Genomic DNA, 22,349 nt, shown 5'->3' with positions numbered 1-22,349 from the left:
CGGGACAGGCGAGAACGAGGCACGGTGAGGAGGTTAGCAGAGGGTGTGGGCTGGGCTGTAGAAGGAGAGAAGGGAGGTGAGGTAGGAGGGGGCGAGGGGATGGACAGCCTTGAAGCCCAGGGTGAGGAGTTTCTGCCTGATGCGCAGATTGATTGGTAGCCACCGGAGATTTTTGAGGAGGGGAGTAACATGCCCAGAGCGTTTCTGGACAAAGATAATCCAGGCAGCAGCATGAAGTATGGATTGAAGTGGAGAGAGACACGAGGATGGGAGATCAGAGAGAAGGCTGATGCAGTAGTCCAGACGGGATAGGGTGAGAGCTTGAATGAGCAGGGTAGCGGTATGGATGGAGAGGAAAGGGCGGATCTTGGCAATGTTGCGGAGCTGAGACCGGCAGGTTTTGGTGACGGCTTGGATGTGAGGGGTGAATGAGAGAGCGGAGTCGAGGATGACACCAAGTTTGCGGGCTTGTGAGACGGGAAGGATGGTAGTGCCGTCAACAGAGATGGGAAAGTCAGGGAGAGGGCAAGGTTTGGGAGGGAAGACAAGGAGTTCAGTCTTCGACGTGTTGAGCTTTAGGTGGCGGGGAGACATCCAGATGGAGATGTCCTGAAGGCAGGAGGAGATGCGAGCCGGGAGAGAGGGGGAGAGAGCAGGGGCAGAGATGGAGATCTGGGTGTCATCAGCGTAGGGATGATAGTTGAAGCCGTGGGAGTGAATGAGGTCACCAAGGGAGTGTGTGTAGATCGAGAACAGAAGGGGACCAAGCACTGAACCTTGGGGAACCCCCACAGTAAGGGGATGGGAGGGGGAGGAGGAGCCTGCATAAGAGACTGAGAATGAACGACCGGAGAGGTAAGAGGAGAACCAGGAGAGGATGGAGTCTGTGAAGCCAAGGTCAGATAGCGTGTTGAGGAGAAGGGGGTGGTCCACAGTGTCGAAGGCAGCTGAGAGGTCGAGGAGGATTAGGACAGAGTATGAGCCGTTGGATTTGTGACTTTGGGAAAGTCACTTAACAACTCTGTGCCTCAGTTATCTCGGCTGTAAAATGGGGATGAAGACTGTGAGCCCCACGTGGGGCTCACTGATTACCTTGTATCGACTCCAGCGCTTAGAACAGTACAGTGCTCTGTACACGGTAAGTACTTAATAAATATGATTGAATGAATGAATGAATGAACAGTGCTTTGCACATAATAAGCGTATAACAAATACCATTATTATTATTCTTATTATTAGCTTGTATCCACCCCACGGCCTAGTACAGTGCCTGGCACATAGTATGTGCTTAAGAAATACCACAATAATAATAATTGTTATTATTACATTGTACTCTCCCAAGGGCTTAGTGCAGTGCTTGGAACACAGTAAGTGCTCAATAAATAAGATTGACAGTATGATTGAGCAAGTGGAATGGGGTTTGGGAGGAGCAGGCAGGCCTCAGAAATTAAGGAAGCTTTCAGGTCTTGTTGGAATAATAAGCGAGGCTGCAAGTGTAGCAGAAAAAAAGTGGAATAAAAACAATGATTTTCCTCCCCTCCCTATTTCCCTCCCTCCCCTTCACTGCCCAGCCTCTTACCTCCCCGTAGCTGGAAAAGCCAAGTGAGGGAACAGTCCCTATTATCTCCAACTAGGGTACATTGCTAAGCCACGAAAATCCAAACCCAAATTTGAGTTTACAATCTCTTCTGAGGGGAAAGAGGAAGGTTTCGGAGGTAGATCTCTGGTTAAAAGCAGGAGACAAAAACCCGCAAGAAGGGCGAACAGTAGGAGTAACCTGCAAATCAAACTGCCGAGGGTTGGTTTTATTTGGAGGTCTCCGCTAGACGATGGTTGCCATTTCTTGAATCTCTTTTACGTGGGGGGAAACTGAGGCCTGGTGGTCTGCCCAACATCACTAGAGCCACGGGGGCAGCCTTCAAGGCCATTTGGGCTGTCAGACCCCAGACAGGCTTGGACGTAGCTCAGGGCTCTGCAGTTGTTTCACTCTCCCAAGTGCTTAGCACGGTGTTCTGCACTTAGTAAGCTCTCAATAAATACCATTGATCGAATGATTAATTGGGAGGTGGAGAAGTGGAGGAGAGGGCTTGAGAGAGAATAGGAACTCCAGGCTCCTGGGACCTTGGGCCAGTCACTTTATTTCTCTGTGCCTCAGTTTCCTCATCTGTAAAATGGGGATTGGGACTGTGAGCCCCTCGTGGGACAGGGACTGTGTCCAACCCGATTTGCTTGTGTCCACCCCAGCACTTAGTACAGTGGCTGGTACGTAGTAAGTGCTTAACAAATACTATTATTATGATTATTGTTACTAAGCGCTTGAGAGGACACTAGAACAGTACAGGGAAGCAGCTTGGCTCAGTGGCAAGAGACCGGGCTTGGGAGTCAGAGGTCATGGGTTCTAATCCCGGCTCTGCCACTTGTCAGCTGTGTGACCTTGGGTAAGTCACTTAACTTCTCTGGGCCTCAGTTCCCTCATCTGGAAAATGGGGATGAAGACTGTGAGCCCCATGTGGGACAACCTGATTACCCTGTATTCCCCCCCGGTGCTTAGAATGGTGCTTGGAACATAGTAAGTGCTTAATAAATGCCATTATTATTATTATTATTATAACAGATACGTTCCTTGTGCACCATTTATTCAATCGTATTTATTGAGCACTTACTGTATGCAGAGCACTGTACTAAGCGCTTGGGGAGCACAAGTCGACAACGTGTAGAGACGGTGACTGTCCAACAATGGGCTCACACCAGGCCTCTCCCCTTCAATCGATCCCCCACATTCTCCCTTCCCCCATCTCAGAGTCACTGTGGCTTAGTGGAAAGAGCCCAGGCTTGGGAGTCAGAGGTTGTGGGTTCTAATTCCGCTCTGCCACTGGTGTGCTGTGTGACTCTGGGCAAGTCATTTGACTTCTCTGTGCCTCAGTTACCTCATCTGTAAAATGGGGATTAAGCTTGTGAGCCCCACGTGGGACAACCTGAAAACCTTGTATCTATTCCAGCGCTTAGAACAGTGCTTGGCACATAGTAAGCGCTTTAGAGAAGCGGCGTGGCTCAATGGAAAGAGCACGGGCTTGGGAGTCAGAAGTAATGGGTTCAAATCCCAGCATTGCCAATTGTCAACTGTGTGACTTTGGGTAAGTCAGCTGATGTCTCTGTGCCTCAGTGACCTCATCTGTAATAAACCCCACGTGGGACAACCTGATCACCTTGTATCCTCCCCAGTGCTTAGAACAGTGCTTGGCACATAGTAAGCGCTTAGCAAATAATAATAATAAGGGTGGTATTTGTTAAGCGCTTACTATGTGCCAAGCACTGTTCTAAGCACTGGGGTAGAGAAGCAGCGTGGCTCAGTGGAAAGAGCCCGGGCTTTCGAGTCAGAGGGCAGGAGTTCAAATCCCTGCTCTGCCAATTGTCAGCTGTGTGACTTAGGGCAAGTCACTTAACTTCTATGTGCCTCAGTTAACACATCTGTAAAATGGGGATTAAGATTGTGAGTCCCATGTGGGACAACTCGATCGCCTTATATCCCCCCAGCGCTTAGAACAGTGCTTTGCACATAGTAAGCGCTTAACAAATACCATCATCATTATTATTATTATTATTATTACAAGGTCATCAGGTTGTCCCACATGGAGCTCACAGTTTTCACCCCCCCCATTTTACAGATGAGTGAACTGAGGCCCAGAGAAGTGAAGTGACTTGCCCAAGGTCACACAGCAGACAAGTGGCGGAGGCGGGATTAGAACCCACGACCTCTGACTCCCAAGCCCGGGCTCTTTCCACTGAGCACGCTGCTTCTCAATGCCATCACGATAAAGCACACTCTGCATTCACCCTTTTGTGGCTATGAGGGCTGTAGCTATCCTTGCCTGACTAGGCATGAGAAATAGCTACCCCAGTGAGATTCGTCCCCAGGGGAAAAGGGAGGAGAGCAAATATATATATATATATAGGCACTTATAGTTCTGATCCAAATGCTATACGGTGTGATTGGAGAAGCAGCGTGGCTCACAGGAAAGAGCCGGGGCTTTGGAGTCAGAGGTCATGGGTTCAAATCCCAGCTCCGCCACCTGTCAGCTGTGTGACTTTGGGCAAGTCACTTAACTTCTCTGAGCCTCAGTTACCTCATCTGTAAAATGGGGATTAAGACTGTGAGCCCCCCGTGGGACAACCTGATCACCTTGTAACTTCCCCAGCACTTAGAACAGTTCTTTGCACGTAGTAAGCGCTTAATAAATGCTATCATTATTATTATTATTATTTAGGAGTAGCTTTGCTCTGGGCTTCTGGCCTGGCTGGTACAGGTCTTAATTACAGCTGAGGAAGCCGAGATTGGGGCAGTCTTGGTGGATTGGGATCACTCATCCATACGCCTAAAAGTGCTCAAGAGTTCCTCGATCCCAATCCCTGGAAACAGTTATTTGGAACGTAGTAGGAACCCCAGATCATCCTAAAGCCACTCCGGGCACCTGCCCACTCTGAATGCGGAAGGACTAGAAAAGGTGCCCTCAATCATGCCTTCCTTATTCAATTTGTTCTGACGATTTTGACACCTGTCTACATAATAATACTAATGATAGCATTTATTAAGCGCTTACCTTGTGCAAAGCACTGTTCTAAGCGCTGGGGAGGTAACAGAGTGATCAGGTTGTCCCACGGGGGGGCTCACAATCTTAATCCCATTTTACAGATGAGGGAACTGGGGCACAGAGAAGTGAAGTGACTTGCCCAAAGTCACACAGCTGACAATTGGCGGAGCCGGGATTTGAACCTGTGACCTCTGACTCCAAAGCCCGTGCTCTTTTCCACTGAGTCATGCTGCTTCTCATGTTTTGTGTTGTTGTCTGTCTCCCCCTTCCAGCCTGTGAGCCCACTGTTGGGTAGGGACCGTCTCTATATGTTGCCGCCTTGTACTTCCCAAACGCTCAGTACAGTGCTCTGCACACAGTAAGCGCTCAATAAATACGATTGAATGAATGAACAAATATCATCATTCCGGGCCTGGAATGCCCTCCCTCTGCCCATCCGCCAAGCTAGCTCTCTTCCTCCCTTCAAGGCCCTGCTGAGAGCTCACCTCCAGGAGGCCTTCCCAGACTGAGCCCCTTCCTTCCTCTCCCCCTCGTTCCCCTCTCCATCCCCCCATCTTACCTCCTTCCCTTCCCCACAGCACCTGTATATATGTATATATGTTTGTACATATTTTTTACTCTATTTATTTTACTTGTACATATCTATTCTATTTATTTTATTTTGTTAGTATGTTTGGTTTTGTTCTCTGTCTCCCCCTTTTAGACTGTGAGCCCACTGTTGGGTAGGGACTGTCTCTATATGTTGCCAATTTGTACTTCCCAAGCGCTTAGTACAGTGCTCTGCACATAGTAAGCGCTCAATAAATACGATTGATGATGATGATGATCATTCTTATCTCTCATCTTACCTCCTTCCCTTCCCCACAGCACCTGTATATATGCTTGTACATATTTATTACTCTATTTATTTATTTATTCTACTTGTACGTATCTATTCTATTTATTTTATGTTGTTAGTATGTTTGGTTTTATTCTCTGTCTCCCCCTTTTAGACTGTGAGCCCACTGGTGGGTAGGGACTGTCCCTATATATTGCCAACTTGTACATCCCAAGCGCTTAGTACAGTGCTCTGCACACAGTAAGCGCTCAATAAATACGATTGATTGATTGATCTCCGGATCCCCGGTTTTTTTACGTTCCCTGCGAGCACTGGGGGAGGCGGGGAAAGAGGGTGGGGCAACGCTGGATACAATGACGCTATTCTCCCTTGCAATAGGTGGAATGTTCTCGTCAATCAACGTTCGGACGCGGCTATTGGCTGAAAAAAGAAACCAGCCCGCCGTTGGAGCTCTGCGATTGGCCGGGGGATCCCGTCTCCCCGCGCGAGGGCGGCCTGCGATTGGCTGGCTCGGGGAGGCGCTCCGGGATTGGCGGAGGGCGACAGCGCTCCCCGCGGGCCCGGCTGAAGGTGAGCGTCTCCTCCAGTCGCGCCGGCCGGGTCGTCTCGGCGACAGCGGGGCGGGTGTCGGCGACAGCGACCGTTGCCATGGCGACCGCCTCCCTCTTCCGCCACGTCCCGCAGGCCCAGCCCGTTCTGGTCTTTAAACTCACCGCCGATTTCCGGGAGGACGCGGACCCCCGCAAGGTCAATCTGGGGGTGGGAGGTGAGTGTCGCGGGCCGGAGGGGTTAAAAATAATTAATAGTAGTCATCATCATCATCATAGTGGTCTTTGGGAAGCGCCTACTATGTGCCGGGCACTGTACTAAGCGCTGGGATGCGTGCAGCGTGGCTCAGGGGGAAGAGCCCGGGCTTTGGAGCCAGAGGTCACGGGTTCAAACCCCGGCTCCGCCGATTGTCAGCTGTGTGACTTTGGGCGAGTCACTTCTCTGGGCCTCAGTGACCTCATCTGTAAAATGGGGATTGAGACTGTGAGCCCCACGTGGGACAACCTGATCGCCTTGTGACCTCCCCAGCGCTTAGAATCAATCAATCAATCAATCGTATTTATTGAGCGCTTACTATGCGCAGAGCACTGTACTAAGCGCTTGGGAAGTACAAATTGGCAACACATAGAGACAGTCAATCAATCAATCAATCAATCAATCGTATTTATTGAGCGCTTACTATGTGCAGAGCACTGTACTAAGCGCTTGGGAAGTACAAATTGGCAACACATAGAGACAGTCCCTACCCAGCAGTGGGCTCACAGTCTAAAAAGGGGGAGACAGAGAACAGAACCAAACATGCCAACAAAATAAAATAAACAGGATAGAAATGTACAAGTAAATAAATAAATAGAGTAATAAATATGTACAACCATATATACATATATACAGGTGCTTTGCACATAGTAAGCGCTTAATAAATGCCATCATAAAAAAAAAAGAGCCCGGGCTTCACTGTTGTCTCTATATGGTGCCAACTTGTACTTCCCAAGCGCTTAGGACAGTGCTCTGCACCCAGTAAGCGCTCAATAAATGCGATTGATTGATTTGGAGTCAGAGGTCATGGGTTCAAATCCCGGCTCTGCCAATTGCCGGCTGTGTGGGGAAGTCAGTTCACTTCTCTGGGCCTCAGTTACCCCATCTGTAAAATGGGGATTAAAATTGTGAGCCCCCTGTGGGACCACCTGATCACCTTGTATCCACCCCAGCACTTAGAACAGTGATTTGGATATAGTAAGCGCTTAACAAGTGCCGTCATTATTATTATTACAGGCAAATTGGGGGATGGATGCGTGCCCGAGGCCTGTGGCCGAACCTCCGGTATTAATAAATAATAATTATAATTATGCTATTTGTTAAGCGCTTACTATGTGCCAGGCACTGCAGTAAACGCTGGGGTGCGTACAGGCAGATTAAGGGATGGAAATCTGTGGCCGGACCTCCGGAATTAACAAATAATAATTATAATTATGATATTTGTTAAGCGCTTACTATGTGCCAGGCACTGTACTAAGCGCTGGGATGGATACAGGCAAATTGGGGGAGGGATGCGTGCTCGAGGCCCGTGGGGGAGCCGAACCTCCGGAATTAATAAATAATAATTATAATTATGATATTTGTTAAGTGCTTACTATGTGCCAGGCACTGTACTAAGCGCTGGGGTGGATACAGGCAAATTGGGGGATGGATGCGTGCTCGAGGCCCGTGGGGGAGCCGAACCTTCGGCATTAATAAATAATGATAATGGTATTTGTTAAGCGTTTACTGTGTGCCAGGCACTGTACTAAACGCTGGGATGGATACAGGCAAATTGAGGGATGGATGCGTGCCCGAGGCCCGTGCGGTAGCCGAAGCTCCGGAATTAATAAATAATAATAATAATTATGGTATTTGTTAAGCGCTTACTATGTGCCAGGCACTGTAGTAAACGCCGGGGTGGATACAGGCAAATCGGGGAATGGACTTGTGCCCGAAACCAGGGGCCGGTGGGGTAGCCGATCCCCCGGCCAGGGCCCGGGAATCACAAGGTCATGGGTTCCAACCCGACTCCGCCATTTGTCTGCTGTGTGACCTTGGACAAGTCATTTCACTTCTCTGGGCCTCAGAGACCTCATCCGGAAAATGCGGATTGAGACCGTGAGCCCCACGTGGCACAGGGACCGTGTCCAACCTGATTACTTTGTGGCTACCCCAGCGCTTAGTACGGGGCCTGGCACATTCATTCATTCATTCAATCGTATTTATTGAGCGCTTCCTGTGTGCAGAGCACTGTACTAAGCGCTTGGGAAGTACAAGTTGGCAACATATAGATACGGTCCCTACCCGACAGTGGGCTCACAGTCTCTGCTTAATAAATTCAATCGTATTTATTGTATTTATTGAGCGCTTACTGTGTGCAGAGCACGGTACTAAGTGCTTGAATAATAATGATGGCATTTATTAAGCACTTACTATGTGCAAAGCACTGTTCTAAGTGCTGGGGAGGCTACAAGGTGATCAGGTTGTCCCAGGGGGGCTCACAGTCTTAATCCCCATTTTACAGATGATGGAATTGAGGCCCAGAGAAGTGAAGTGGCTTGCCCAAAGTCACGCAGCTGACAATTGTCGGAGCCGGGATTAGAACCCATGACCTCTGACTCCAAAGCCTTTGCTCTTTCCACTGAGCCATAATTATTATAATGGCTGTAATTATTGTTACCGTGGGAGGAGGGGTGGAAAGAGACACAAAATGCAGCGTGGCCTAGGTGGAAAGCAGGAAGGGAATCGGGAGACCTGGGTTCCAATCTCGCCCCCTCCTCTTGCCTGCTTCGTGACCTTGGGCGAGTCCCTTAACTTCTCTGGGCCTCCCTTTCCTCCGCTGAGGAATGGGGATAAAATCGTGGGACAAGCGCCGGGTCTGACCTGATGGGAGCCACCGCAGAGCTTAGCACAGTGCTTGCTTTAGAGAAGCAACGTGGATCAGTGGAAAGAGCTCGGGCTTTGGAGTCAGAGGTCATGGGTTCAAATCCTGACTCCGCCACTTGTCAGTGATGTGACTTTGGGCAAGTCACTTAACTTCTCTGGGCCTCAATTCCCTCATCTGGAAAATGGGGATTAAGACTGTGAGCCCCCCATGGGACAACCTGATCACCTTGTAACCTCCCCAGTGCTTTGAACAGTGCCTTGCAAGTAGTAAGCACTTAATAAATGCCGTTATTATTATATTATTATTTATGGCGAATGTTTGACAAACGAAAAGCGTTTGTAACAGATACTACAATTGATCTTCCCCTCCTCCCCCTCTCCATCCCCCCCTTACCTCTTTCCCTTCCCCACAGCAACTGTATATATGTATATATGTTTGTATGTATTTATTACTCATTTATTTTACTTGTACATATTTATTCTACTTATTTTATTTTGTTAATATGTTTTGTTTTGTTCTCTGTCTCCCCCTTCTGTGAGCCCACTGTTGGGTAGGGACCGTCTCTATATTTTGCCAACTTGTACTTCCCAAGTGCTTAGTACAGTGCTCTGCACACAGTAAGCGCTTAATAAATACAATTGAATGAATGAATCCCCAAGTCTGGCAGGGCCGAGGGGTGGGCCGCCAGGGCCGAATGGATCTTAGAACAGTGCTTGGCACATAATAAGTGCTTAACAAATGCCGTTATTTTATTTTATATATCGAGCCCGGGCCTGGAAGCCTGAAGGTCATGCACTCATGTTGCCAACTTGTATTTCCCAAGCGCTCAGTACAGTGCTCTGCACACGGTAAACGCTCAATAAATACGATTGAATGAATGTATTTATTCTGATGACACCTGTCCACATGTTTTGTTGTCTGTCTCCCCCTTCTAGACTTTGAGCCCGCTGTTGGGTAGGGACCGTCTCAATATGTTGCCAACTTGTACTTCCCCAGCGCGTAGTACAGTGCTGTGCACACAGTAAGCGCTCAATAAACACGATTGAATGAATTGAATGAATGAATGAATCTCCGTTCTGTCACTTGCCCCCTATGTGACCTTGGGTTAGTCACTTAACTTCCCTGGGCCTCCATTTTTTATCTGTGTAATAAGAATTAAATATCTGTTCTCTCCCACTTAGATCCGGACCCCCTGAGGAACAGGGATTGTGTCCAACTTAATTACTTAATCAGTTACTTAATTACAATGACTCTCCCCACCTTCAGAGCTTTTTTGGAGGCCTTCCCTGACTAAATCCTCCTTTCCTCTTCTCCCACTCCCTTCTGTGTTGCCCTGACTTGCTCCCGTTATTCATCCAGCGTGGCTCAGTGGAAAGAGCCCGGGCTTTGGAGTCAGAGTTCATGGGTTCAAATCCCAGCTCTGCCAGTTGTCAGCTGTGTGACTTTGGGCAAGTCACTTCACGTCTCTGGGCCTCAGTTACCTCATCTGTAAAATGGGGATTCAGATTGTGAGCCCCCCGTGGGACAACCTGATCACTTTGTAACCTCCCCAGCGCTTAGAATGGTGCTTTGCACATAGTAAGCACTTAATAAATGCCATCATTACTATTATTATTATCCCCCCTCCCAGCCCCACAACCCTTATGTACATATCTGTAATTTATTTACATTATTGTCTTTCTCCCCATCTAGACTGTGAACTCGTTGCGAGCAGGGAATGTGTCTGTTATAGCAGCGCTTAGTACAGTGCTGTGCACACAGTAAATGCTAAATAAATTCATTCAATCAAGCACTGTACTAAGCGCTTGGGAAATACAAATCAGCAACATATAGAGAAGGTCCCTACCCAACAGTGAGCTCACAGTCTAGAAGGGGGAGGCAGACAACAAAACAAGTAGACAGGTGTCAATGCCATCAGAATAAATAGAATTATAGCTATATACACATCATTAATAAAATAAGGTAATAAATATGTACAAATGAGTAATAAATATGTACAAATATACACAAGTGCTGTGGGGAGGGGAAGGGGGCTGGGCAGAGGGAAGGAGAGGGGATGATGGGGAGAGGAGAAGGAGAGGAAAAAGGGGGGAGGCTCAGTCTGGGAAGGCCTCCTGGAGGAGGTGAGGTCTCAGTAGGGCTTTGAAGGGAGGAAGAGAGTTAGTTTGGCGGATGTGTGGAGGGAGGGCATTCTAGGCCGGGGGATGACGAGGGCCAGGGGTCGACGGCGGGACAGGCAAGAACGAAGCCCAGTGAGGAGGTTAGTGGCAGTGGAGTGGAGGGTGCGGGCTGGGCTGGAGAAGGAAAGAAGGGAGGTGAGGTAGGAGAGGGTGAGGGGATGGACAGCCTTGAAGCCCACGGTGAGGAGTTTTCGCTTGATTCGAAGGTTGATAGACAACCACCGGAGATTTTTGAGGGGGGCAGTGACATGCCCAGAGCGTTTCTGTACAAAGATAACCTGGGCAGCAGAGTGAAGTATAGACCGAAGTGGGGAGAGACAGGAGGATGGGAGATCAGAGAGGAGGCTGATGCAGTAATCCAGTCAGTATAGGATGAGAGATTGATCCAGCAAGGTAGTGGTTTGGATGGAGGGGAAAGGGCGAATCTTGGCGATGTTGTGGAGGTGAGACCGGCGGGTTTTGGTGACAGATTAGATGTGTGTCAGTGTGACCAAGCCTGTACTAAGGAAATGATGTTGGTTTTAATGCAAGTATAATTGGAAACAAAAGCCATTCATTAATATTGGTTAAAAATCCCTTTGATGGTAATGCTTGGGTGCTTTTCTTAAGTAATAGAGCCACCCAGAAGGTGCCTTTGTTATCAACAGTAAAATCAAACGAGTGACTTCAGGGACCTATTATATTGGGTAGTGGGTGGTTCTGCCCGGAAGGCCATCAGCAGTAAGAGGTTCAGTCTCAATTGTGACGGCGTCTGTGTGATGATGTGATGCCATGTCGTCTAGAATCCACAGAGAACCTGGTTCACTCCAAACACTAGCTCCCTAAAAATAAGAATTGGATATGAGCTTTGGGCTTCTCAGCCCAGGGATGTGTTTCCTGTTTTTAAAATGTTCCAGGTTAAATATGATCTCCTTTTCTACCTTCCCATGACTGCCATAGCTCCAGTAACATCACCTTATTTGCTTCTTTAAAACAGCCTTCAGAAAAGCTGTTTGGTAACTGTATATGAGCTGTCTAAGGGAAACCATCTGAAACCCCCTTCCCGCCCACCTTCCAGTGTTAGTTGAGAGCTGTACAGTATTTTCAGTAGTATTTGTGAGCATTTACTGTATGCAGATCACTGTATGGAGTACAGATAAAGGTACAAAGGACATTAATTCAAACTCAGAGTTTATCAGTGAGGAGGAGGGGAAGGGTGGCCATGGAAACATGAGATTGAAATGATAAAAACAGCATAATAGGCTCCCCCCTAGTCGCTTAATATCTCTGGGTCTCAGTTGCCTCATCTGTGAAATGGGGATGAAATTCCAGTTCTTCCTTGCCCCCTACTTTAGATTGTGAACCCCATGTGAGACAGAGTGGGTCCAATCTGATTTATCCTGTAGCAACTCCAGTGTTTGCTCTGACAGAAGCTTTTGTTCATCACGTGCTTTAGGTGTACATAAAACCATTTTTTCTCGCCTATTCCAAAAGCTAAAATGAGGCCTTCCCAGACTGAGCCCCCTCCTTCCTCTCCCCCTCCTCCCCCTCCCCCCCCCTTACCTCCTTCCCCTCCCCACAGCACCTGTATATATGTATATATGTTTGTACATATTTATTACTCTATTTTATTTGTACATTTTCTATTTTATTTTGTTAATGTGTTTTGTTGTCTGTCTCCCCCTTCTAGACTGTGGGCCCGCTGTTGGGTAGGGACCGTCTCTATGTGTTGCCAACTTGTACTTCCCAAGCGCTTAGTACAGTGCTCTGCACACAGTAAGCGCTCAATAAATACGATTGAATGAATGAATGTTTGGCATTTAGTAGGGGTTAGTAAAAATAATAATATGATGATGGTATTTGTTAAGCACTTACTATGTGTCAAGCACTGTTCTAAGTACTGGGGCCGATACAAAATAATCAGATTGGACACAGCCCCTGACCCACATGGGGCTCACTGTTTTAATCTCCATTTTACAGATGAGGTAACAGGCACACAGAAATGAAGCGACTTGCCCAAGGTCACACAGCAAACAAGTGATGGAGCTGGGATTAGAAGCCAGGTGCTCTTGACTCCCAGCTCATGCTCTATCCACTGAGCTATGCTGCTTACTACTAAGCCAGGGTGCTCACCATTATTAATATTGTTTTATTAATAAGGGAGCAGTTTTCATGTTGTCTCTCACTCAGGCAAGCCAGTCCAGAGCCCAGCAGTCCCAATGGATACAACCTCCCCAGTGTTGGTTAGTGCTGTGTGGAGCAGGGTCTCCTCATCCCCCGTGCCCCCTGATCCTTGTATCCCAGGTGTCCCGCATCCACCCAGCCGGCCAGGGCAAGATCCCCAAGGTGGCATTAGGAGGAGGGGAGGCTCCTCGGGCCATGCCATTCTATTTTCCATATATGTGGCAAGTGGAATGAACAACTCCTCTGGTGTTCCTGGAAAGTCCAAATGACTACTTTCCTCAAGTGCTTCCTTTCTTCTATGACATCATCATCCGGGCCTAGTAAAATCAGACTTTTTAGGCTTTTATGTGTGACACTCCCAGGGCCCAACTCTGTGCCCTGTGTAGCTTTTTCCATACATTCAACTCCCTTCTCAGGCCCCCGGTTCCTCACCCTCTTCCTTCCCTCACCCCCAACGATCTGGCCTCCTACTTCATTAACAAAATTAAATCCATCAGGTCCGACCTCCCCAAAGTCACTCCCGCCCTTCTCCAACCTGTCGGCTCTCAACACTCTCTGCTACTCTCCCATCCTTTCCAGTAGTATCCTCAGAGGAGCTCTCCTCCCTCCTCTCAAGTGCTACTCTGGCCACCTGTGCTTCTGACCCCATTCCCCCTCATCTCATGAAATCTCTCGCTCCATCCCTTCTCCCCTCCTTAAATTCCATCTTCAACCACTCACTCTCCACTTGTTCCTTCCCCTCTGCCTTCAAACATGCCCATGTCTCTCCCATCCTAAAAAACCCTCTCTTGACCCCACCTCACCTTCTAGTTATCGCCCCATATCCCTCCTACCATTCCTTTCCAAACTCCTTGAACGAGTTGTCTACACGCGCTGCCTCGAATTCCTCAACACCAACTCTCTCCTCGACCCCCTGCAGTCTGGCTTCCGTCCCCTACGTTCCACGGAAACTGCCCTCTCAAAGGTCACCAATGACCTCCTGCTTGCCAAATCCAACAGCTCGTACTCTATCCTAATCCTCCTCGACCTCTCAGCTGCCTTCGACACTGTGGACAACCCCCTTCTCCTCAACATGCTATCCGACCTTGGCTTCGTTCTCAGTCTCTTTTGCAGGCTCCTCCTCCCCCTCCCATCCTCTTACTGTGCGGGTTCCCCAAGGTTCGGTGCTTGGTCCCCTTCTGTTCTCGGTCTACACTCACTCCCTTGGTGACCTCATTTGCTCCCACGGCTTCAACTATCATCTCTAGGCTGATGACACCCAGATCTACATCTCTGCCCCTGCTCCCTCCCCCTCTCTCCAGGCTTGCATCTCCTCCTGCCTTCAGAACATCTCCATCTTGATGTCTACCCGCCACCTAAAACTCAACATGTCCAAGACTGAACTCCTTGTCTTCCCTCCCAAACCCTGCCCTCTCCCTGACTTTCCCATCTTTGTTGACGGCACTACCATCCTTCCTGTCTCACAAGCCCGCAACCTTGGTGTCATCCTCGACTCCGCTCTCTCATTCACCCCTCACATCCAAGCCGTCACCGAAACCTACCGGTCTCAGCTCCGCAACATTGCCAAGATCCGCCCTTTCCTCTCCATCCAAACCGCTACCCTGCTCGTTCAAGCTCTCATCCTATCCCGTCTGGACTACTGTATCAGCCTTCTCTCTGATCTCCCATTCTCGTGTCTCTCCCCACTTCAATCCATACTTCGTGCTGCTGCCCGGATTGTCTTTGTCCAGAAACGCTCTGGGCATGTTACTCCCCTCCTCAAAAGTCTCCAATGGCTACCAATCAATCTGCGCATCAGGCAGAAACTCCTCACCCTGGGCTTCAAGGCTGTCCATCACCTCGCACCCTCCTACCTCACCTCCCTTCTTTCCTTCTCCAGCCCAGCCCGCACCCTCCGCTCCTCTGCTGCTAATCTCCTCACTGTGCCTCGTTCTCGCCCGTCCTGCCATCGACCCCCGGCCCACGTCATCCCCCGGGCCTGGAATGCCCTCCCTCTGCCCATCCGCCAAGCTAGCTCACTTCCTCCCTTCAAGGCCGTACTGAGAGCTCACCTCCTCCAGGAGGCCTTCCCAGACTGAGCCCCTTCCTTCCTCTACCCCTCGTCCCCCTCTCCATCCCCATCATCTTACCTCCTTCCCTTCCCCACAGCACCTGTATACATGTATATATGTTTGTACATATTTATTACTCTATGTATTTATTTATTTATTTTACTTGTACATATCTATTAGAGAAGCAGCGTGGCTCAGTGGAAAGAGCATGGGCTTTGGAGTCAAAGGTCATGGGTTCAAATTCCGGCTCCGCCACCTGTCAGCTGTGTGACTTTGGGCAAGTCACTTAACTTCCCTGTTCCTTAGTTCCCTCATCTGTAAAATGGGGATTAAGACTATGAGCCCCCTGTGGGGATAACCTGATCACCTTGTAACCTCCCCAGTGCTTAGAACTGTGCTTTGCACATAGTAAGTGCTTAATAAATGCCATCATTTATATCTATTCTATTTATTTTATTTTGTTAGTATGTTTGGTTTTGTTCTGTCTCCCCCTTTTAGACTGTGAGCCCACTGTTGGGTAGGGACTGTCTCTATATGTTGCCAACTTGTACTTCCCAAGCGCTTAGTACAGTGCTCTGCACACAGTAAGCGCTCAATAAATACGATTGATTGATTGATTGGTGGGCGGAAGGCCCTTGGCAACTCCAAGAGGCCTTTCCAGACTATGCCCCACTTTTCCTCATCTCCCACTCCCTTCTGCCTCACCCTGACTTGCTCCGTTTGCTCTCCCCTCTTCCTGCCCCATGGCATTTATGAATATATCTGTAATTTTATTTATTTATATTGATGTCTATTTGTATTGATGTCTGCTCCCCCTCCTCCCAGATTGTGAGCTCACTGTGGGCAGGGACTGTAATTCTTTATTGCTGTATTGTACTTTCCCAAGTGCTTAGTACAGTGTTCTGCAAACAATAAGTGCTTAGTAAATACGATTGAATGAGTGAATGAATTCCTCCTTGGCACTATGGCAGAGACTATCATTCCCCTCTCCCTCAGCCATCTCTCTTCCCTTCCCTTCTAATTTCACACCCTGGTACCTAGAGTCAGAGTGACTTTCTAGACTGTGAGCCCACTGTTGGGTAGGGACTGTCTCTATATGTTGCCAACTTGTACTTCCCAAATGCTTAGTACAGTGCTCTGCACACAGTAAGCGCTCAATAAATACAATTGATTGATTGATTGATTTCCCCTAGATTAGGTCTATGCCACCTCTGCCCAAGGTGAGCAAAGGGGAAGGGTCCGCGGAGGGGGTGGGTTGTGGGAGGGAACATGCCTGCCAACTCTGTTGTATCGTACTCTTCCAAGCGCTTAGTACAGGGCTCTGCACATAATAAGCACCCAGTAAATACCATTGATTGATTGAGTTCCTATCTGGATCAGGGTACTACTTCAGCATGTTGAATCCAATCCCCTCTCCAAATCAAGGAGGTCAGTCAGTCAATCGTATTTATTAAGCACTTACTGTGTGCAGAGCACTGTACTAAGTACTTGGGAGAGTGTAGTATAACACACATTCCCTGCCCACAATGAGCTTACAGTCTTACAGATGAGTTTATAATAATAATAATAATAATGATAATGATGGCATTTGTTAAGTGCTTAGTAGATGCAAAACACTGTTCTAAGCATTGGTGGGACATACAAGGTGATCAGGTTGTCCCACGTGGGGCTCACAGTCGTAATCCCCATTTTACAGATGAGGTAACTGAGGCTCAGAGAATTTAAGTGACTTGCCCAAGGTCACACAGCAGACAAGTGGCAGAGCTGGGATTGCAACCCATGACCTCTGACTCCCAAGCCCGAGCTCCTTCCACTCAGTACACTGTTTATGTGGAGTAGCTGGGGCCACTGCAGCACTGTGAATGCTTATTCCAAATGTGACCTCCTAGACTGATTCGAATCACTTACATTAGAAAGCCCGCTGTTGGGTAGGGACCGTCTCTATATGTTGCCAACTTGTACTTCCCAAGCGCTTAGTACAGTGCTCTGCACACAGTAAGCACTCAGTAAATACGATTGAATGGATTCATCAAATTGTAGGCTAGGGGAAAGAGGCTTTATAATGAGTGTGTGTCCCCAGGATAAGGGCAAGGGCAGGGATTCTCCCTAGTGCTGAGGACTAAAAAAATGTGTGCAAGGATTTATGCCGAGTCCTCTGGGAAATGCTCTGGTAGAAGCCCTGAAACATGTTGTAGGGGTGGGGTCCAAGTGCCAAGGATGATAATAATAATGATGATATTTATTAAGCACTTACAATGTGCTGAGCACTGTTCTAAGTGCTGGGATAGATACAAGGTTATCAGGTTGTCCTATGTGGGGCGCCCAGTCTTAATCCCCATTTTACAGATGAGGTAACTAAGGCACAGAGAAGTTAAGTGATTTGCTCAAAGTCACACAGCAGACAAATGGCAGAGTCGGAATTAGAACCCACGACCTCTGACTCCAAAGCCTGTGTTCTTTCCACGAAGCCACGAGGGTGGTGGCAGGCAGGGAACTAAAGACATCGGGATTACAGTTTGTCTTGATACCTGGGGACGGTTCTGAACTTCTCTTTCATTTATTTCTGTATATCAGTGTGACCGGGCCTATACTAACGAAATGATGTTGGTTTTAATCCAAGTATAATTGGAAACAAAAACCACACATTAATACTGGTTAAAATCCCTTTGATGATAATACTTGGTTGTGTCTCATGAACAATAGAGCCACCTGGTAGGTGCATTTATTAGTAAGAGCAACATGAAACAAGTAACTCCAGGGGCCTATTATCTTGTTATGGAGCTGCCTACCTGCTCTGGTTTGAAAGGATCACTGCGTGGCTTGGTGGAAAGAGCACGGGCTTTGGAGTCAGAGGTCATGGGTTCAGATCCCGGCCCCGCCAATTGTCAGCTGTGTGACTTTGGGCAAGTCACTTCTCTGTGCCTCAGTTACCTCATCTGTAAAATGGGGATTAAGACTGTGAGCCCCCCATGGGACCACCTGATCACCTTGCAACTCCCCAGCGCTTAGAACAGTGCTTTGCACATAGTAAGCGGTTAATAAATGCCATTATTATTATTATTATGAGAAGGACTAGGGTGAAGCAGGAGAAGGAAGGAGTGGTGAAAGAGGAGGTCTTTTTCCTGTTTCCCAAAGTCCTTGCTTTCCTAGTGACTGTGACTCATCAAAGCTGGTGTGCTCACATACTGGCATCCCTGTGGGCTTTAGGAATCCTAACGTGCCACCAAATGGCACCCCATATGCACTTGGCTGTGTTCCCCATAAGTACTTTGATGCTCACCCCAGCCCCACAGCACTTATGTACGTGTCCTTATACTCTACTATTTCCCCTAACTGTAATTTACTTCAGTGTTTGCCTACCACTGTAGACTGTAAGCTCCCTATGGGCAGGGTTCTTGTCTACCACCTTGTATTGTACTTCCCCAAGACTTAGTACAATGCTGTGCACACAGTAAGTGTGCACACTGATTGGTGCTAGGGAAACAAGAAGGATGCTCTGTTATAATAATAGTAATAATAATGGAATTTGTTAAGTGCTTACTGTGTGCCAAGCACTGTTCTAAGCCCTGGGGTAGATACAAGGTAATCAGGTTGTCCCACATGGGGCTCGCAGTCTTAATCCCCATTTTACAGATGAGATAACTGAGGCACAGAGAAGTTAAGTGACTTGCCTGAGGTCAAACAGCAGACAGGTGGCAGAGCCGGGATTAAAACCCACAACCTCCGACTCCCAAGCCCACACTCTTGCCACTAGACCACGCTGCTTCTCATATTATTAGTCTGTTATTCACTCCAGAGGGCATTTCAGGGCTGGGGGTGCCCCTGACCCAAGCTGTCCTGGGGACCCTGGAGTCCTGCAGCCCCTCAGGATCCAGCAGGATCCAGTAAGCTGTGGGGGGCTGGGCAGCACCATTGCTCTTTGGTGTTCAAGCTGGGGTGGGTGCACAAAAATGATTTTACCTCATGAAACATGGCCTAGTGGATAGAGCACGGGCCTGGGAATCAGAAGGACCTGAGTTCTAATCCTGCCTCCTCCACTTGTCTTTTGGGTGACCTCCTCAAAAATCTCCAGGGGCTACCAATCAGTCTGTGCATCAGGCAGAAACTCCTCACCCTGGGCTTCAAGGCTGTCCATCACCTCGCCCCCTCCTACGTCACCTCCCTTCCCTCCTTCTCCAGCCCACCCCGCACCCTCAGCTCCTCTGCCGCTAATCTCTTCACCGTGCCTCGTTCTCGCCTGTCCTGCCATTGACGCCCGGCCCACGTCATCCGCTGGGCCTGGAATGCCCTCCCTCTGCCCATCCACCAAGCTAGCTCTTTTCCTCCCTTCAAGGCCCTACTGAGAGCTCACCTCCTCCAGGAGGCCTTCCTAGACTGAGCCCCTTCCTTCCTCTCCCCCTCGTCCCCCTCTCCATCCCCCTCATCTTACCTCCTTCCCTTTCCCACAGCACCTGTATATATATGTATATATGTTTGTACATATTTATTACTGTATTTATTTTACTTGTACATATCTATTCTATTTATTTTATTTTGTTAGTATGTTTGGTTTTGTTCTCTGTCTCCCCCTTTTAGACTGTGAGCCCGCTGTTGGGTAGGGACTGTCTCTATATGTTGCCAACTTTTACTTCCCAAGTGCTTAGTACAGTGCTCTGCACACAGTAAGCGCTCAAAAAATACGATTGATTGATTGATTGACTTCACTTCTCTGTGCCTCAGTTACTTCATCTGTAAAATGGGGATTAAGACTGTGAGCCCCATGGGAGACAACCTGATTACCTTGTATCTACCCCAGCACTTAGAACAGTGCCTGGCACATAGTAAGTGTTTAACAAATACCATTAACAACGATAACAAAAAGGCCCATGGTCATTCATTCATTTAATCAATCGTATTTATTGAGTGCTTATTGTGTGTAGAGCACTGTACTAAGCATTTAACATTCACTGTGGATGCCAATACAAGATCATCAAGCTCGATAATGTGGGAGATGGGTCCACTGAATAGAGCAGCTAAAGGATAGCTCAAGAAGTCATTTTTTATCAGGAGTTTTAGTGATAATAATAAAAACTGTAGTATTTGGAAGTGGAGGAGAAGATTAAGAAGAGAAAAGGCAGAAAGAGACCAAGCAGGGAATGAAAATACCGAAGACTCAATTGATTAATCAATCAATCAGTGGTATTTACTGAGGGCTTATTATGGGCAGAGGACTGTACTAAGTGCTTGGGTTGGGAGGGTATAGTACAACAGAGTTGGTTGTCACTTTCGTTGCCCACAAGGAGCTTACAGTCCAAAGGGAAGAAAGACATTAAAATAAATAAATTATGGACATGTACGTAAGTGCTGTGAGGCTGAGGGTGGGTAGAATAAAAGGTACAAATCCAAGTGCATCTAAGTTCTGTGAACGTTTCATGTTTCTAAGCCCCAAAGCACTTACGTACCTATCTGTAAATTATTTATATTAATGCCTGCCTCCCCCTCTAGACTGTAAGTTTGCTACGGACAGGGGACATTTCTACCAAATCTGTTGTATTTTACTCTTTCAAGTGCATAGAATAGAGCTCTCTGCACGGTAAGCACTCAAAAAAATACCATTGATTTACTGATTGATCTAAGTAGCCCTCACACGCTTCAATCCTAGTTGTAGGGATTTTCAGCTTCCTACTGGACCTGTGCCTTCAAGTCAAAAAACTAATTAAATAGAGGGAAAAGCCAGTTTGAATTTAACTGGAGCTTTCTTTGGCTTAGAAATAGGCCTTTAAAAACCCAGATTAGGGACTCGAAATAACCGTAGTCCTTTAGACTGCTAAACGTGATGAAGACTAAACTGAACAGTGAAAGGGGAAAGAGCCACCAAAATTTGGGGGTGGAAAATGCAGAGGGGTAGCAAATGGAGCGGAGGGCATGAGAGGGAGTCCTTGGAGAGTTGCATAATATGTTGTGCACAGCCCTTTGTTAGAGGGTTTTGCTTAATCCTCGTCGGTAAATAGCAAGGCCCTCCTGCCCGAAGGATGGAGAACGGGCGTTTCCCCATTCCGCCCCTCTCCACCTCCGTGTTCATATTTACAGAGGCAGAGTCCACCTGAACTTGGGACCAGGCTCTTTTGGGAAAGCTCCGGAGTGACCAGGAAGGGTGAAGGGCAAAGGGTAATCCTGGTGAGGGAACAAACCCGGAGATCTTCTGCTCTTATCCTGCTCAGGGATCCTTCTCCTGCCTGTTCCAGGAGCTCATGGTCAGGAATTTGGGTTCCTCATGGATAGGAATAATCTGATAAACCAGCCACTGACCTGCAAAGGAAAGACCCTGTGAGGCACTTCTGTTAGGCAAAACGGAGGCAAGTTTCCTCCTGGTTATTTTGGCAAACGCAAGTCAGGAGCAAGGAGCCTTGTTGAGCGGCTGGCTTCCTGATGGCAGTTTGGCGTGGCCGACACTCTGCTATCCAAAAGAAAATGAATTCATGAATTGTGGTACTGGTTGAGCGGTGACTGTGTTCCAAGCCCTGTGCTAAGCGCTGTTCTAAAAACAGTACAGTCCGATCATGCACAATCCCTGTCCCACTTGGGGTTCACAAAGTGTGAGGAGGGGAGAGAGCAGGTAATTTAAAAACCACAAAATGAGAATGAAAATGAAAACCACAGATAATCCCTAGACCTCAGTCTAACCATTACTTTCAACATCCTTTTCCATCACATCTTTACAAGAGCAGAAAGAAGTGCATTCAAAACCCAAGCCAATCTTGAGTTTCACTTCTTTTCCCTCTTCCTGCCCATCCACTGGTGAAAGAATTAATAATGGGAGAAATGGGCAAATGTGAGCGGCACTTTTGTTTAAGCCTAGTCCACAAATAACCCTTTCTCATCTCTCTGAGAGGAGGAGGAGGTAAGGGAGAAGAAAGCCAAAGCTCTGAAACTTTGATTATCTGGGAAGCAGCATGGCCTAATTGAAAAAAGCATGATCCTGGGAGTCAGAGGGCCTGGGTTCTAATTCTGCCTCTGGCACGTGCCTTCTGGGTGACCTTGGACAAGTCACTTAACTTTTCCGTGCTTCAGTTCTCTCATTTGCAAAATGGGGAT

General features: G+C 47.9%; 1 protein-coding gene across 1 annotated transcript in view; it reads left to right on the top strand.

The window, feature by feature from the left end:
• Positions 1-6,010: 6,010 nt before the first annotated feature.
• Positions 6,011-22,349, top strand: part of GOT1 (glutamic-oxaloacetic transaminase 1) — a 29,397-nt gene continuing 13,058 nt past the window's right edge. The window contains exon 1 of the mRNA XM_038744070.1: positions 6,011-6,193. Coding sequence (XP_038599998.1) covers positions 6,076-6,193 — 118 coding nt within the window. The 5' untranslated portion in view covers positions 6,011-6,075. The remainder of the gene's footprint in view (positions 6,194-22,349) is intronic.

This window comes from Tachyglossus aculeatus, chromosome 3 (assembly GCF_015852505.1).
Source record: "Tachyglossus aculeatus isolate mTacAcu1 chromosome 3, mTacAcu1.pri, whole genome shotgun sequence".
Classification (NCBI taxonomy): Eukaryota; Metazoa; Chordata; class Mammalia; order Monotremata; family Tachyglossidae; genus Tachyglossus; species Tachyglossus aculeatus.
The sequence above is the reverse complement of the archived record's forward strand: the minus strand, read 5'-3'. Positions and strand labels throughout refer to the sequence as shown.